The sequence below is a fragment of the Haliaeetus albicilla genome, chromosome 25, assembly GCF_947461875.1.
Source record: "Haliaeetus albicilla chromosome 25, bHalAlb1.1, whole genome shotgun sequence".
NCBI lineage: Eukaryota > Metazoa > Chordata > Aves > Accipitriformes > Accipitridae > Haliaeetus > Haliaeetus albicilla.
In genome coordinates this window covers 5,015,495-5,031,828 of record NC_091507.1, presented here as the reverse complement: position 1 = coordinate 5,031,828, position 16,334 = coordinate 5,015,495, and the positions used below count along the sequence as shown (strand labels likewise).

Below are 16,334 nucleotides of genomic sequence, written 5' to 3'. Positions count from 1 at the left end.
GGAGTTTCGAAGTGCTCATAGCTGACCTATCTGCCAACAATAAAACTTGTTTTTAAAAAAAACTTCAAAAATATATCTTTATTTCATTTAAAAACTAAAGGATCTGAAAGTTGTAAGCTAAAACTGATCTCACAGAAAACACTTTGCAAATATTCTTTGACAACCTGGAGAAAGATCCTTTTGATCCCAAGCAGAATCATCCATACCTGTTGTTCAGTTTTTCACCTAATTTGTCCTTAAACACATCTAATGACAGAATTTCCACAGCAACACTTAGTAATCCATTCCACTACTCTATCCTTACGATTAGAAAGCTTTCTCACCACCCTGTTTAGTCTCCTCTGCCGCATCTTAAACTCGATACTTGTCCGTGATGCTCATGGATCATGGAGAACAGATTCTTTCTTTCATCTACAGAGGAGCCTTCTATGAACCGCAAGACTGTTATCATGCCTCTGAATGTTTTCTTCTTCAGCCTAAGAACCACAGGGCACCCCATCTTCCTTTTAAATCAGTGTTTCTAGACCTCTGATCATTCTTGCAGTCGTCTCTGGAAACTCTCACGTTGGCCCACAGCCCTTCTCCAGCGTCAGGCCTAAAACTGGGCACAGACTGTGTCTAAGCTCTCACCAGCACTGACTTGAGAAGCAGGATTGTTTCACGCGTCTTACATTAGTCTGATATACTTAAAGCTGTTTGCCTTCTCTGTGGTACCATGATCTTACTGACCCACATGCAACTGCATTGTATGATGTGTCACTCTCCACTCTTCCCTAAAAAACTAGGCAAGGTAATTCCAAAGCATCTTGGAATAGATATACCTAATATATATTGTCCAATTGTTACATTTCAGAGACAAAGATGTCCTTCTAAAATTGTACAGCACTTTCTCATTACACAGTGACACTGAAGGACGGTTATTTCTGTTGTTTCTACTGCTGGTAACATCACCTTTTTGAAAACACCTGCAGTAGCTTGGAGGAAGAAAACAACTCTTCAAATTTGGCATCTTTTGATTAAATCAAGTGTTAGATACATTTCTCTAGACAGACTTTAGGAACTCATATATTTGAGTGTGCGGCATTTTGTCACTTCATGATATGTCACAAATAAGATTTCTATGCTGACATATAAACCTTCTTAGCAAGTTATCAAATGCACTTTAGTTATTTTGCCATTTCAGTGGGTGTCCACGTAAGTCGAGCTGTGTGTGTCGGTTCGATAAATTGTTTCCTACTCAGTCTGCCACAGATGACTGAGTAGCAAAATTTCCTTAGGCGAACAAACCACTTTTATATTTTAAGAGGTGTTCTCCTAAATCTGATCATACAATTATCTATAAGTAAATAAAAATTGATCTTGTAGCCCTTGAAGAAACCTAAAATCAACCTGAGGAAAATTCAGTTCTTAAATCTGGTTATCACAGCAGTTTAAGCCCTGGATATCCTTCAACAGCCTGCAGTCTTAGTCTAATACAACGAACATCACAGAACATGTCAGTTCGGATTTCCACGTTTGAAAATCCGTCTTTAATTATGATGTACAATAATCCTACAATTTGCATGTTAAGAAAACTTCCATCTGCTTTGCATTAGGGGCAGTTGGATTCACTTGATTGCAAGGATCTCAGCCTCTCCGGCGTTACGTAATTGCGTGCAGATGGAGCGCAGCAGCACAAACAACGAGGGCACAGCACAAGTGCATTTTAAAATACTTCTGTAGAACCAGCACCACCAATTTAATATCCAGATGTGTAGATCCAATTACTCTTCAATGTGCTTTTTATTATGTAAATGGTCAGCCCTTTCATCGTGCTGGAACAAATTAGTCCTCTGATGTCTGCAGTGCTTAACTGAAGAATTCAGATCACTGATTGCTGTATGTGTGCGATAGCAGAGCCCAGGAAAAATGTTTCTAAAGGTGTCTTTCAAACAGCACATGCATCTCTGTGCCACGGAAAATAAATGCACACCGGTCCATCATAAGAATCTGTATCTTATATGTCAGTTCCCCAGGAGTTCAGAAAGTTTTCATGGCAGGGTTTCAGACAGTAAAGGGTACATTCAGGCCATTAGTACAACTGTAAACACAGTTGTTCAAAGACTCAGAGATGTGCGCTTTTAAAACTGCACACTATTTTTTTAATACAAAACTATTTTTCTTTAAGCATGGAAAGAGTCTTTAAACTGTGGGTGACTACCCGGCCCCAGCTATCCTATTATAATATTGTGGTACCATCATACCCTTTAAATGTCACAATCTTCACAATTTACCTTGCCCAGATCTGCAGTTTGTTCTGCTGTATGGATTGCTCCCTTACACGTTTCAGACAAAACTAGTTAGGCTGGTTTAGACAGCATGAACCCTAAATCTTTGTTAAAAAGAGGTCCTGGAAAGTTCACACAAGTAGGTGTATCATCACATCTGAGAGACCACTAACTTCTGAACAGGGAAAAGGTAATTTTTTCAGCTGTCATCAGCTGAGTGTAGAAAAAGATACATGTCCTTGTCCTTGTTTGGGGATTCATCATGCACATTAGACAAAGTGAACCTGATCACGCTTCTTCCGTCCCTTTCTCTTCCTTCCGTCTTCTTCTGCATTTTTAAACTGTTTTATTTCTAAACAGAGATATCGCCCCCAACTCTAAAATACCAAATCTACCTTAGGCACTTACTGTTATTTATAACATCATTATCTCCATATAGAAAAAAAAATGATATAAGCCACAGAGAAGGGACACTTTCTGAAGTCCTTCACTAGTTGAGACAACGTAAAGGAGGTGGATGAGGCAGATGAAAGAAGAGTAGGAGAGAACATTTGATATCTCCAGTAAAGGGAAATAAAAATGTGAAGACTGTGTAACTGATTAGTAACACTCTCAACAGAGATGAAAAAATACAATGATAATAGACAGTTTGAAGATTATAGAAAATGCAAGCCAATAAACAATTAGGATAACAAGTAACTGGACTTGTTACGTTAATCGAACCACATTTGCAACATATGACTTTGGTGGCAGTGTACTTACATTAATATTCTTTTAGGATTGGGCTTTAGCACTCTACTAGAGGGCAAATCCAGTTTGTAAATACAGCAAATCAGATGGGTATTTTATATCTGCTGTTGTAACTAATCTCCAGAGCTTGATCAACAGGAACTTCTCTAGACTCTTAGATTCAATCTGAGTTCATTTTCTAGCTGTGAGTGCTGTCAAAATGATAAGTACTAAACTTATTCACTAGACCTCAGTCATGCTTGCAGAGTTTGCTCTTCCTTAGTGACAGGAAGGTCATGTACCCCTGGAGGAAATGAATAGCAAGCCTGCTCCGCTTCTATTTGTCCTTTGTTGCAAAAAGACAGGTTGAAGAGGCTAATTAGCTGAATTCATCGTACGGTATTGGGCTTGCCCTTCCTCTGCTAGACATAGATGCTCTTACAAGCAAGCACCTCCTGCAGATAGGTGATAAGACGTTAGAGAAGGTTAGTTCTGTTCCTATATAATTAGGCTGAACAGTAGTAGACTTTCCAGTGTGCAGATATACAATGTGTCATATCCTGTGTCCTCTCCAAAAGCACGTCATCTTGTTTCATTTGTTTGTTTCTTTGCTTGTTTTGTTTTTACCTTTTCCAGCTGCTACAGTTACTGGAATGCTTTGTAGTTGTGGTATGGAGCCTGATCATGTAAATCATGACATATACACTGCGAATGCCAGTTCATCACTTTGGTCATTTGTCTCAAGAAGACGAAAGAAATAACTAAGGGATCCATTTTATTAATTTTCATTTTGAAAGGTGCTGTGTATAAGAGTATATTAATTCCTTATCGTTTTAAAGGGGCTGCTTTGAAGTATCTTGGAAGCAAGAGAATTTCCCTTCTGCACTGGAAAGCTGGATGACAGTACTGCCTGCTCTTCAAAATACTTTGACTACTATCTTCATCAGTTCTATGCTTACTCAACCTCTATGACTTCTAGATCAAATTTTCTCCATTTATGTCAGTAACTAAGACAGTGCTTCCTGATGGCCCATCCTGTACACTCAAAGACAGGATTCAAAAGTCAAAGCACGTTCTTTCTGACATACATTCTCATCACTAGGGACATTCAAAAAGATGCATCAACATATCAGTTAAAGCAATAATCTTAAAAATAAAATCACCATCTCCTTCACATATTTTACCATTTTTCCATCCACAGATGGAAATAAGTCTGGATTCAGACCTAAGCCTGGACCTTAGTTCAGAGTTCTGCTGATTAGGCTCTCCACAGAGAGCCCATGCTATCAGAAGAATAACTGATTAATATTTGGTTTTTTATCACTGAAGTAAGGAGAACGGATTTCAAACAAAACATTCCAGCTCTGTGGAACATAAAAATGCCTTTCATAAATGCTCATTGTTCTGTGTTATGAGTACATTTTCAGAATATTTCCGTGTATAAAGCTTTTTTTAATGCCAACAAATTAAAATCTGGAGTTTGTCTAAGCAAATAATTTCTAGGCTATATGTTCTTGTCTATGGATGTCATGGGAAACCTTTTTTCACAGAATCTCAGGACACAAAACAATTAAACATTTTTTAATAAGACATTAAGAACATCAATGTCAAATATAATGCATTGATTTGTTCTTTTACCAGACTACCTCACGCTTCCTATTTGGTAGTCCTACCTGCTTGGCTTATAAACATAAATGTTATTTGTGATTAATTGGACTTGAACTATTTATTGTTAAGTATTTTCCTGCTGCATTCTCTCTCATCTGCATCAAATTAAGTGAGATTTCACCTAAATTGGCAAGTTTGTTCTTCTTAAGATGATTCATAATAGCCACATGTTTACATTCCACAGATTTCCAGACATGGGCTTCAAAAGGGGAAAAAATCAGAAACTTGAGCAACATTTTTCTCTGACTTTCCACCCTTTCAGTGTCCAGCCACATGTCTACAGGCACCTCTCCTTTTTCTTCCCATCCATACAAACTCCTATGAAAAGAAAGTCCTGATTTTCTAGGAGACTTTATTATGGCCTGAGGTTATTAGCCCAGGGTGAGTATATATTAATAATCTCTACCTTTGTACAGATTTTTTGGAACTTGGCATGTATGACCACATCCATTGGAACAGCATTTCTTCACTCCAGAACATTCACTATCAGCTTCACAGCTTTCAACACAGGCAGCTGCAAAACCACTGGCCTTCTCAGGTGCTGGGCAGTCCCCTTGCTTCACAGACAGGATGTACTTAAGGAATTCACAGCTAGTTAGGCATTCATAATTCTTCTTGGGGAAGAGAGGCTAAAGGGAAAACAAAAGAATTGTATAAAGTTTTCAACAGGGGGGAAAAAAAAAAAAGAAAATAAAAAAAGAAAAAATGTTGTAAATTTTCCAAGACCTCCTAAAGGAAAATTCAGATTTTCAGCTTTTGCAAGACTGTCCCTGCAGATTTATATATTCAAGCCACTTCTAAAAAAGCATTCCAAGTACAGAATGATGAATTCCCTCAAGTAAGACCACCATCTTTAATGGAATAAAGTTGTTTATATCTGCCAGCTGCCCCTTGTTTTCCTCACATTGGCTGGCTACAAAGTTGCTCAATGACAGATTAAAAACATTCCCAAAACAAAGGGGAAGCAATGGTCAGACAGTCTTCTTTTTGGACTACCCCACATTCCTCTCTTTGTACTTCATAACACTTTACCCACAATATCTGATGTAATGCCACTCTAGATAAATAACTGAAATCTTGTCTCGTTATACTGTTTGAACTGAGCTGGCGAAGAGGAGATTTTGTAGCATCTTTATGTTCTTGCCAGCATATTAGTAATTGTGTAACTCTTCATGGAACTGGAACTAAATTTCTGATAAAATTATCAGCAGAAAATACAGATTAAAATAAGCCTTAAATATACTGATTGAAGATCAAAGTAGATGCTACTTCTTTGAGAAATCAAGTCCTAGATATATGAGAGGTTGCTTCAACGCATAGACATTTTATAGCATGTGTACTACTCAGAAGTTTACAAGGTTCACTTAAAACTCCATTAAAAATATCATCTAGCACCCTGGGGAGAACATTGTGTGTGACATGGGGACTTCATCTCCTCTTTTATCTGGTGTTTTATTTAGTTCGGTGCAAAAACAGCTAAAGTGATTCCCTCCAAGTGATTGGTGGAACTGTAGATGGGCAACCCATGTAACTGGGGTTATCTGTAGCCTGTCTTTCTACCTCAGAGCAACCAAAAACCTTCCGCTCTGACAGATCTGATTTACACATTCCTAAGCCTACCCAGAAATTATAACCCAGTCTCCATCCAACTAGTCATGTAATTTCTGCAACTTCCTTCCATATTCAAACGTTCTACTTTCTTATTTTTACTGTTTTCCTGTTTTTGGTAAAATGGGAAAGACTCCCCTATTATGGAGGCCCAAGTGTTTCACAGACTATATGTCAGTTTATTCTCCAAAGTCACTGTGGTCCAAGAACGTGCCACTACGTTACCTCTGCTATCTTGTCCTACAGAACAGTCCAGAATTTTTGAATCAGATTTTTAAGGATGCATTTAGGTGTTACGGCTTAACCAGCCTAAAGGCTGCCAAAATGAGCGGTCCTTACACCTCCTACTGACCCCAGCGATCCTTGGACCACACTCCTGCTGTTCTCCCCATTGGAATGCACCTGATCCCATGGTTAGCCAGTTAAGAAGCTAAACCAGCAGGAAACTGAATGTATGGAAAAAAAGGAGTCAGGTAAACTCTCTCCTTTTCTTCTTCACATGTAAGGTTCCTTTAACATTAGTGCACTCATTGCGTAGATAAGAAGTAACACACGAAGCAGGGACCTTGAGAATCACAAAGCTCCCGATTTTTCACAAAACACAAAAAGATTAAAAACACTCTCCAAGGAAAACAGCCTTGTTTAATTCAATCAAACAATGTCTATGGAGCGTACATGAGTCTGAGAGAAAGGAAAGTAGTCCCCTACTTTTGTGTGTGTGTGTGTGAAGCTAATTTCAAATCCTAAAACATCACAAATTTGCAGCTACTTAATTAAAAACTTTATAGCTCCCTGAGGCATAATACGTCCTCGAGGTTTCTCCTCCTCACCCTATTTCACAGCTCATTTTTCAGTTAGCTGCTAAATGTGCTGCTCTTCATTACAGGCCTTTGAAGTTCTAAATTTAGCTTCAACCACAAAACACTAATCAAAGAGGGATGCTCACTGTTTTTAACTACAATAGAACAGTGTTCTACAAATGTTTTCCTTTTAAACCAATTTTATACGTATTTTCACCCATATCTGGAAACATACAGCCTGAGTGAGAAGTGATATACGAGAATGACATAAATTAGATCCACTAAAACTGGTTTATTACACTACCCTAGAGTTCTTTATATGAGGAAGCAGCAATTAATCTGGGTTAAAGAACTCTTACAAGGATTGGTTTTCATGAGAAATTTTTCTTTTGTCTTCTAATGTAACTACATATATCAGTAATCCAGTAAACCCTATTTACACATAGTTGGATCTAAGTATTTTTTTAGTTGAAATTATAGCTTTTCCTGCTCTTCTTCATGATGCTAAAATCATTTAAACATAAGACATGCTCTTGTACCAGAAAAAAGAGTGCCCACAGCGATGAGGGAGGAGTTAAATCAGTATATCACTGAGATCAATTCATCACTTAAGGTCATTTCTATTTTTTTATAGGAAAAGCTGAAAATCTTCATAAACATACACTTTCATAGACTTCAATAAAGTTGTATCTTTATATTGATTTAGTTCTAATAAAGCAGCTTTCTATTGAGATGATATTTCCATTTTGTACTAAAAACCACATTTCCACCAACTGAGCAGAGCCATGTTTTAAATCCAGTAAGACCATCTCCTTTTTTGTACTAGTTTAACTCATCTAGGTTTGCTTATTCACCAGGTTATTCTGAAACATGATTCAGAAACAGTTTTCCAAAGACTTGTTCCTGAATAATTATGTATTTTGATAGTAGTCTTCTGAACTAGGAGTCCACAGTCCTGGAGAGATATTCTTTTAGAAATCAGATTGACTTTCACATACAGGAAAGCCATCTTTTCTAGCTACCCAGCACAAGGATTTTCACACAATGACATTTTATCTTTTCAACAAAGATACTCTTTCTTACACATGGCCAGAAAAGATAGAAGGGCATGTGGTAGAAATAGCATCTTGCAGGAGGGATTTAACGGCACCTTCTGAGAGAAGTTAGGTAAGAGTGGCTGGATCAAGTCTTAAAACTTCAAGTTGAGATAAACCATTTGGTCAGGAAAAAAAAAAAAATTTTTTTTAAACTAAGACTTAAAAAGTCTAAATTGTTATATGTGTACCCATACAAATGAAAGCAAATGCTGTAAAAAGCCCATGTTTGTTAGCTGTCTCCTTGAAGCTAATAATTTAAATGAAAGAGACAGCTAGAACAAAGTGAGAAAGAGTGCCCTTGGGCTGACTTACCTCACAGAAGCTTTGGCAATGGTTTTTCTTCAGGTCCCAGGACTCTTTGCAGGGCTCCAGGCACTAGGAAGAATCAGGAGGCAGAGAAGTGTCAGGAAGAGAAAGAAATAAACAACCACAAATGACCCCATTTCTTCTCCAGTTGTTTGTTTGACCCATAGGAAGTTAATAATAGGCTTTAAAAATCCACTTCTCCTGAGGATAAGATTGTGTCATTGAGTCACAGTGTCAGAGCAAGGTCATGCCAAGCCACGGTTAGATTACAAGAAATATTTTCAGTATTTCTTACTGTACAAGGCAATTGCCTCACTTGTTTATACGCCATCCTATTTTCTGTGTTATTGAATCTAGGTCCTAATACCATTTAACACCATGCCACTGGATCACAGAGACAATGTCAAAAGCACTACTCTAAACTACAGAAAGTTAAATCTTCTCCTCACTGACCAGCCTAAAGATTAGACGGGCACATGGCTTCCCAAGCGAGAAACTATTTTATCAAGCTTTGGGGTAAACTCAGCAGAGGTTTAACCACTATTCCTGTATAAATAGACAATGTGCACTGGTCTGTTAGCAAAGCCACTTTACTTCAAGTACCATATTACCATTTCTTCACCTTCAACCTCCACTGCCACGGTTATACACAGAGTTGAGATTCAAACTCTGCAAACCAGTGTCAAGCTTCACAGCACAGCATAAACTATTAAGAGCATTTGCTGCAGCTGAAACATAAATTCAGACTCACATCCAGAAACCTCTTCTCTTCCTTTGTTAGACATATGAACTTGGAAAATACTGGCATTGTTGGCAGTTAATAACACCTACTCCTTCTGGTAACAGTGGAAAGATACTTATTGCACCAAAAAGAAAGGCCTTTGACATGCAATTTAGTAGTTATATAATTTGCTTCTCTTATACATAGTATTAGATTGGATCCCTATATATTTATGCTATTCAAAAACAAGCATGACTACTCAGAGGCTGTACCTCAGCTGTCCACCTGTACCATTAATGTGCTAAAAAAATTAGTGTTTTAAAAGTTAACCATTTTTCTTACTAGCAACAACACCTGAAAAATATAATAAAACCATTAGTCACAGAAGTTATATATTTCAGGAATGAAAAATACCACTCAAATTTTCTATATATATATATATATTTTGGTCTTTTAGACTCAATTTCTAGCTCTTGAAAATTCACAATGTGCTGTAGACAGAGTAATTAGAAGGATACACTACAAAATGTCACTGAAGTCAGTAAGTTTAATTCATTCCAGAGCATTGCTCCTTCTGTAGTATAGTTACCGCACATTTGAGCCCAATTCCACTGTCAGGCCAATTTTACAACTCTCCTGTCTGATGGATTTAGCCCCAAATTACAGAGGTATAAATGGTGTCAAGACAAAACGGGCAACATTTTGACCACATTGGGACTTTGTCAGTGATCCTGGAGGCTGTCAGGATTTCCATACCCTTGCCTTCTCTGAATTCTTGCTTCACTGCTGCACAGCCACACAGAGCGTATCTAAACCAGCGCGTCCACAACCTTCAGGTGACAGCTAGGACCAAGTTCATGCTGACCGGCCCTCCTCTCTTGCGGGCTCTAGAACAAAACAGTTGGTACTCCTGGAAGGAAATACCAAGATGCTGTGTGCTTCAGAGGGTTTGTTCAAGGCGCGTGTACCAGGATGGCTTCACCTGCAGTGCAAGTAGGTTCCAGCACTTGATGCCTTGACTGGCTGACTCTCTGCCTCAGTTATCACTCAGGACAGCCCAGGCTACTCTAGCTGAGCCCCAGCATCTCCTGCCACCAGGGCAGGCAGAGATGATGATGTCAACTCAGACACGTTAAAGGCAAGATGGACAAAATGAACCAGGGCTGAGCAGTATCCTGCTCTCAGAATACTCCAAGGGACACAGATGATGGAGCAAGCCATAAGACCTCCATCATAAGCTTTATAGGCTCTGATTAGAGTGCTCTTACCTACACATAACCAAAAAAATCTTCCTACTCCTGCCGTATGAAGAGTCCTCAGAGCACTGGGCTTAGCCTAGCACCATGGGCTGCTGCAGAAGCCGACTGCCTGGCTTTACTGGAGCTGCACCATTCTGGAGGTTGGAAAAAAACCGGTAGCAGACAGAAATGTTGCCAATAACTTTGCACTAGAAGAGTTTGGGACCGTCCTTCTAAAAAGGTAGTTATTAAGCTTGCAACAACAAAGGTGAGAGCACCTCACAAACACTGGGGTTTGTGCATTTACCCTCTTAGCTACTCTGTTATGAGCTTCCCCTAAACTGGGAAGCTGGAAAAGCTGGAAGCTCAGATCCAGGTCTCACCTTTGAGTCCTCAACTTAAACTGTAAATCAGCTGAGATCTTAAGATCCCCCCACTGTCTGGTGAGCTTTATCCTCTGAATTGCAATAATCTCAGGTACAGAGATACCTTTTCATCCCCATGAAGTCTCTCCTGATGTTTTTTATATGGAGAGGGAAATGTGTTCCAGATCCAATGTGTTATGTACATGCTAGCTCTGAAGAAGGGCTATTGTGCACATAATTTTGTCTTTTTCCACACATTTCAGCTTTCCAATAAACTCTCTGTCGCCATGAACTTTAGCCCGCCTGGTTCTGTTAAACTTTCTCATCCCATTTACATGTGTCACTCTGAGCCGTATCTTTAATCTGGAAAGGGTTGTGTGTTTTTTCTCATCTTTGGCATGCTTTGCTATGAATGTACTTCAGGATGAGTCTACTGAAGAACACACATTTTGCAGTGCTCCGCACAGTATGTAGTAAAACATTTTTCCCTCCGCTATGGATCTCCCCCATTTTTAGTCCACCCAGCCAAGGCAAGCACCAAGTTGAAAATGCTCTCAAGAAAAAGCAGAATCAGGCCTTACATCGAGAGCAGCTGAAGGTTTTCTGACAGGTATCGTTCCGTGCATAATAAAAGTTAAAATCAAGAAAATTGAGTCAGAACTAGTGGCAATAACATCTGTTTTCTTAAATCCAAGTCTTCAGAGAATACAAAAAAAGAGCATACATCTTAAAATTTAAAATTTCAATAATACTTTTCTAATAATTTCAGTGCAACCCAGCAAAGCCCTGACCCAAAGCTCCCCCAGACCAACAGGGGTTATTTCACTGGTGTTTAGCTTAGCCTTGATGTCTGAAAGGAAAGCCTACAGCATTTCCCACCGATCAGAAGAGCTCCAAGGAAATATCTAAAACGCCCATGAGAAAACTATTCCCACCCAGCAGGTGAAGACATCCAGGTTTTCCGGATTAGCGTAAATGTGCGAGCCTGTTAAAAGGATACTGAAATCCTCTATCCAGGATAAAAAGGGATCTAGGCCAAGCAGCAAGCTGGTTTTGCCTCTACTTTTTGTAATAAAAAACACCTTGCAGACATTCCCGCGCGCCCTCCGAAGCCAAGCTGAGGCGTGGAGCCGGCAGACCCCCAGCAGGCAGGAGGGCGGCGATGCGGGGAGCATCCCGGCCGGCCGGGGATGTCCCAGATGTCACCGGTCCCCTGCGGCCACCACTGGCCGCTGCTCCGGCATCCCGTCAAGGCTGCTCCGCTGCGGGGCTGGGAAGAGGCACGAAACACTGGACCAGTCCTTACGGGCCGGTGGCACTCTTCAGAAGATGATGGGTGTTAATTACAGTGGCCTTGCTAAATGGAATCCTCCTAAAGCACCGGTTTTGTCATCTCCTGTGGATAAACCTGGAAGCTGCCGGCTTGCTTTCTTCACCCAGACTGCTGCAGAGCTGTTATTCCGTACTACACGTCTGCAGCAAAAGCCAAAAGGAGGGCTAATAGAAAGCACCGCAGCGTTTGTCGTCCGTCAAAATTTGTGTGTTTGAGTACATATGCACACACACATAGGTGTAATATATCAGATACTACTATAGCTCTGTTAATACTTAGACTGTATAAAATTAGGAACAAGGGCAAAGTACTGTTTCATTCAAGGGAGAAGGATTACTATCGCTTTAAAATATTTTGGTTTGTATTTTTTTATTTCTTTTCTGTTAGAGAAGTCTTTTTTGTTCTGATTTTTAAACTATAAATAAAGCAACTATGAGATTAGCATATGATGCATACCATTTACAGTAGTTAGGAAAGGGATTTTCAAAATAGTCCACCAACACTTTTGCTTGGGAAATGTTGCCTTTGACTTGAATGGGAGAGAGTTACACCAACACAGCAATTTTGAAAGTCTAATGAATTGCAAAACATCATTTAAGTATTGAAATAAATACTTATTCAAATACTGTATATTTATCCAAATATTATATTTAAATTAAATAGTCGATATGACATATTTATAACTGTTTAAAAAGCAAACAATTATTTATTTCAGAGTAGAAGAGTCTACCCACAGTACTTTTGTCTAATAAGGCTTCTTCCTTCACCAAAGGGGAACCAAGTCATATGCAAACTGTTGTAAAAAGAATGGAATCAAAGTGTTATAGCTGGAATATAATTATTCTTTTCATTATCATTCACCATTCTGGTTTCTCACAACAGTAAGGTCAGAAATTAATGATTTATGTTTACAATATATATATAAGTGTTTTGCTGTCCTAAGGAATTTAATTAAATGAACTTAGATGGTTAAAAAAGGAAAAAAACCACCTTTCAGTGTACAGTCTCCTAAGAACCTGCCATGTCATGAAGACAAGCACCTGAAAAATACATATACTCACTATCAGGCACTGAGCAGAGAACATTCTTGGGGTCAGGAAATCAACCAAAGTCAAAGGAGAATATAGTGTTCATCACTCTTAGAATCATTTTGTGATGGGTACACTTAAATATACAACTGCGCCCAAAGGAACCATGAGAAAAGTGATTTTCAATTTGTAAATCTTAGCATAGTGGCAGTAAATACAATGTAAACAGAAACAGGCAGCAAGAGAGAAATAACTAATTTTGAGATTTTTTTTATCTTCATCTGCTGTTTATCCACAGGAATAGAAATTGTTACTTTCTGTGTCTCAGAAATTGGACTGTGAGTTGTCCAAAGAACACAGTTTTTTGGTTTCAGAACAGTAAATGCACAGTTGAATATTTACCAGTCCAAATCAATTAATAGCACGCTAACTTGGTAGGACAATATTAGGTATTACCGGTATTGCATCATAGAACATACTATCTTCTGAACAGTTTGAACAACTACTTTTCTTCTTTACTATACGAGTCATGAGATGCAGGATATGTTTATTGAAACTATTTCTCATGATAAAAGTGAAGAGATGCATCAGGAAGATTTATAATTTAAAAAATTTTGACACGTCAATTAAAAAAAATCTCCCATTAGTTCCAGATTATATTTTCCCAAAAGACCCATACACACAAAAACAATCCTCAGATGTTCTCTTCCTAGAAGATACATCTCATTTATTAATGCCAAAAAGAAATATCAGTATTTATGTTACTGTTTGAATCAAAGACCAAATTAGATTCTCCAAATTGACACATGAGTCTGATTTGGTGCTTCTGCACTTAGGAGAACACGGTGTAATTCTAAAAGCTATACCTACAAGGAAATAATTTAGCAGAATAGGAGAATATTAATTACACGTACAAGTAGGTAAGAATCACAACTCCTTGACAATTTGCAATGAAACAGAAGAAAAGCATCCTGGGATGAGACCAATGAATCCATCTGAAGGACTTTGGCTGCCCACTTCAGGAATGTACATAATTTTTGTCAAATCATTTTATAAAAGTCTATTTATTTGTCTCTCATCTTCCTGCGGTAATGCATGTCCTCATAAACTTTAAGATGGATATTTTCCTTCCATAGATTCTAGGCAGCTTACCTGAATTCTGCATATTAAAATGAAAGAGGTGTTTGGTTATGAAATTGAAGTTAGACACACTCTTTTAAAGATCCCTGTTCAATTTTTTTTTCATCTCCAGTTTAAATCTTTGACCAGCCCTAAGGTATGGGCTGTCTACCCACCCAGAACACACAAGTGTGACTGTTTCATAATGTATGTTACAAAATGAAAAGCTCAGGTAAACAGAACTATACGCCGTGAGAATTTCAGGCACTTCGAGTGAGGAATCCTGCAGAGGCAGGTAAGCGAATCCAGAATTGGGATGCAAAAAAACCTTTTCTCATTCCCATGCTGGATTATTCTGGATGCTCTCCAAAACCCACGCTCAATAGTTTGATTGATTCGGAGGCTTCACGTGAGTAATTCTCCATGCGAGCGGTTCTCGGTATCAGGGTACTGCCCTCAAGCTTGCAGGCACCTTTCCTAGTGATCAAGTGCCCAAGACGAGGCACTGCAGCACTTCAGGTATGAGAAATTTCGGGTGCTCGTACACCCTGTCAGGTCACACACCCCCCGTACACATCTGTCTTGTTTAAAACAAACCATTAGAGGTGGAGATGCACTAATGAATCAGCTGGTTCCTCAGGCCAAAAAAATCCCCGAGCCCAGACAGGAGTGTTCAACTGCAGAATCAGTAGCCGCCGTATTAGCTTGTAGATCGATACACGCTGCCCAAGAAGCCTCTGAGCATTTTGTGGGATCCATTTTAAGCCGAGTCAGTCTCTTGCTTCTCTGCCTCTTTTGCCTCTCCTCCCCCATTAGCAGACTGAACCATCGGAGCACTAATCACCAACTTTCTAGAAACTCGGTGTGACATTTCAGCTCCTAAAATTCATTTAATGTAGACTGGGAGAGGTTTAAGTATCTTCAAAACTTTGAAAGTCTAATAGAAACAACTGCGAAACGTATTCTTTTATGTAAAATAGCAGTTTCATGTGGCTACTTGGAGTTACTCCTCTGTTCATGTTAAAGAGATTCTCATGAGAATTACACTAGTAATATATTTCCCTTGTAACTGAACAAACAAATGGGTTAAATGACAGAGAAAGGTTCCCTGACTGTGTTGCCTGTTTTCTCTCCTGTAGGTCAGTGAGCATCATGATTTGGTGAAAAGGAGTGATTTTGTATTCCAGGATCAAGTCTTAATTAAATTAGTTACAGTTGGGTTTATTCTGTGACATTATCATGTACACTGGGAACCCAGCTGATACTGTCTGAAAGTATTGCTAATTGTAGAGCTGGTTTTGAATGAAAGCCAGGTCTTAGATTTTAAATGGTCACTAAAGAATGTGCTTGGTTAGAGTGATCTGGGTCTTTAAAATCCCTTCAAGAAGCACTTCTTAGTCTTTCTCAAAATGTATTTTTTCTTGTTCTGTACTCATGACATCCTGACATGTACTGTGACGGGGCAGATGACAAGGAACAGGTTACTAACATGGAATTTGTTATCATCTGCAAGTACTAATTTATTCTAATTAATAAAAGTATATATATACAAAGAAAAAGAAAAATCCTTCATTTGTAATCAACATTCAGACAGTGCATCCTTATGTTTTAGGACAGATGACCGCTTTGTATTTTTCAGAATTTAACTGCTCAGAAAAAAGTACCAACCAAATACCTGGGGCTGGCACTGAAACTAAGGGAATGGTGTCTCTATTGGAGATGTAGTTACAGCTACCTTAACTATTCTGAGTCCTCTTCAATTGTAAGGTAACAAAGTGCAGCACAAACCTCCAGGGTCCAACAGGAGCAAGTAGGGACAGACAGGGACAGGGAACAGCAGCCACATGGCCACCATCACATTGTATTGTATGGCATCACCCAAGGGTCTACCTGCAGCATCCTTGTCTTGGCTTGATTGATAGTAAATTAAATTGATGTTGTTTCTTCCCCCAGTTGAGCCTGTCTTTAGCCCGTGCCCATAAGTGGGGAGTGATCCCTCCCCGTCCTTGTCTCGACCCACGAGCGTTTCTTTATATTTTCTCCTCATCCCACCTT

General features: G+C 39.0%; 1 protein-coding gene across 1 annotated transcript in view; it reads right to left on the bottom strand.

The window, feature by feature from the left end:
- ANOS1 (anosmin 1) overlaps positions 1 to 16,334 on the bottom strand; it is a 150,225-nt gene that overhangs the window by 56,766 nt on the left and 77,125 nt on the right. The window contains exons 3-4 of the mRNA XM_069770443.1: positions 8,482 to 8,544; positions 5,071 to 5,293 (exon numbers count right to left, since the gene is read on the bottom strand). Coding sequence (XP_069626544.1) covers positions 5,071 to 5,293; positions 8,482 to 8,544 — 286 coding nt within the window. The remainder of the gene's footprint in view (positions 1 to 5,070; positions 5,294 to 8,481; positions 8,545 to 16,334) is intronic.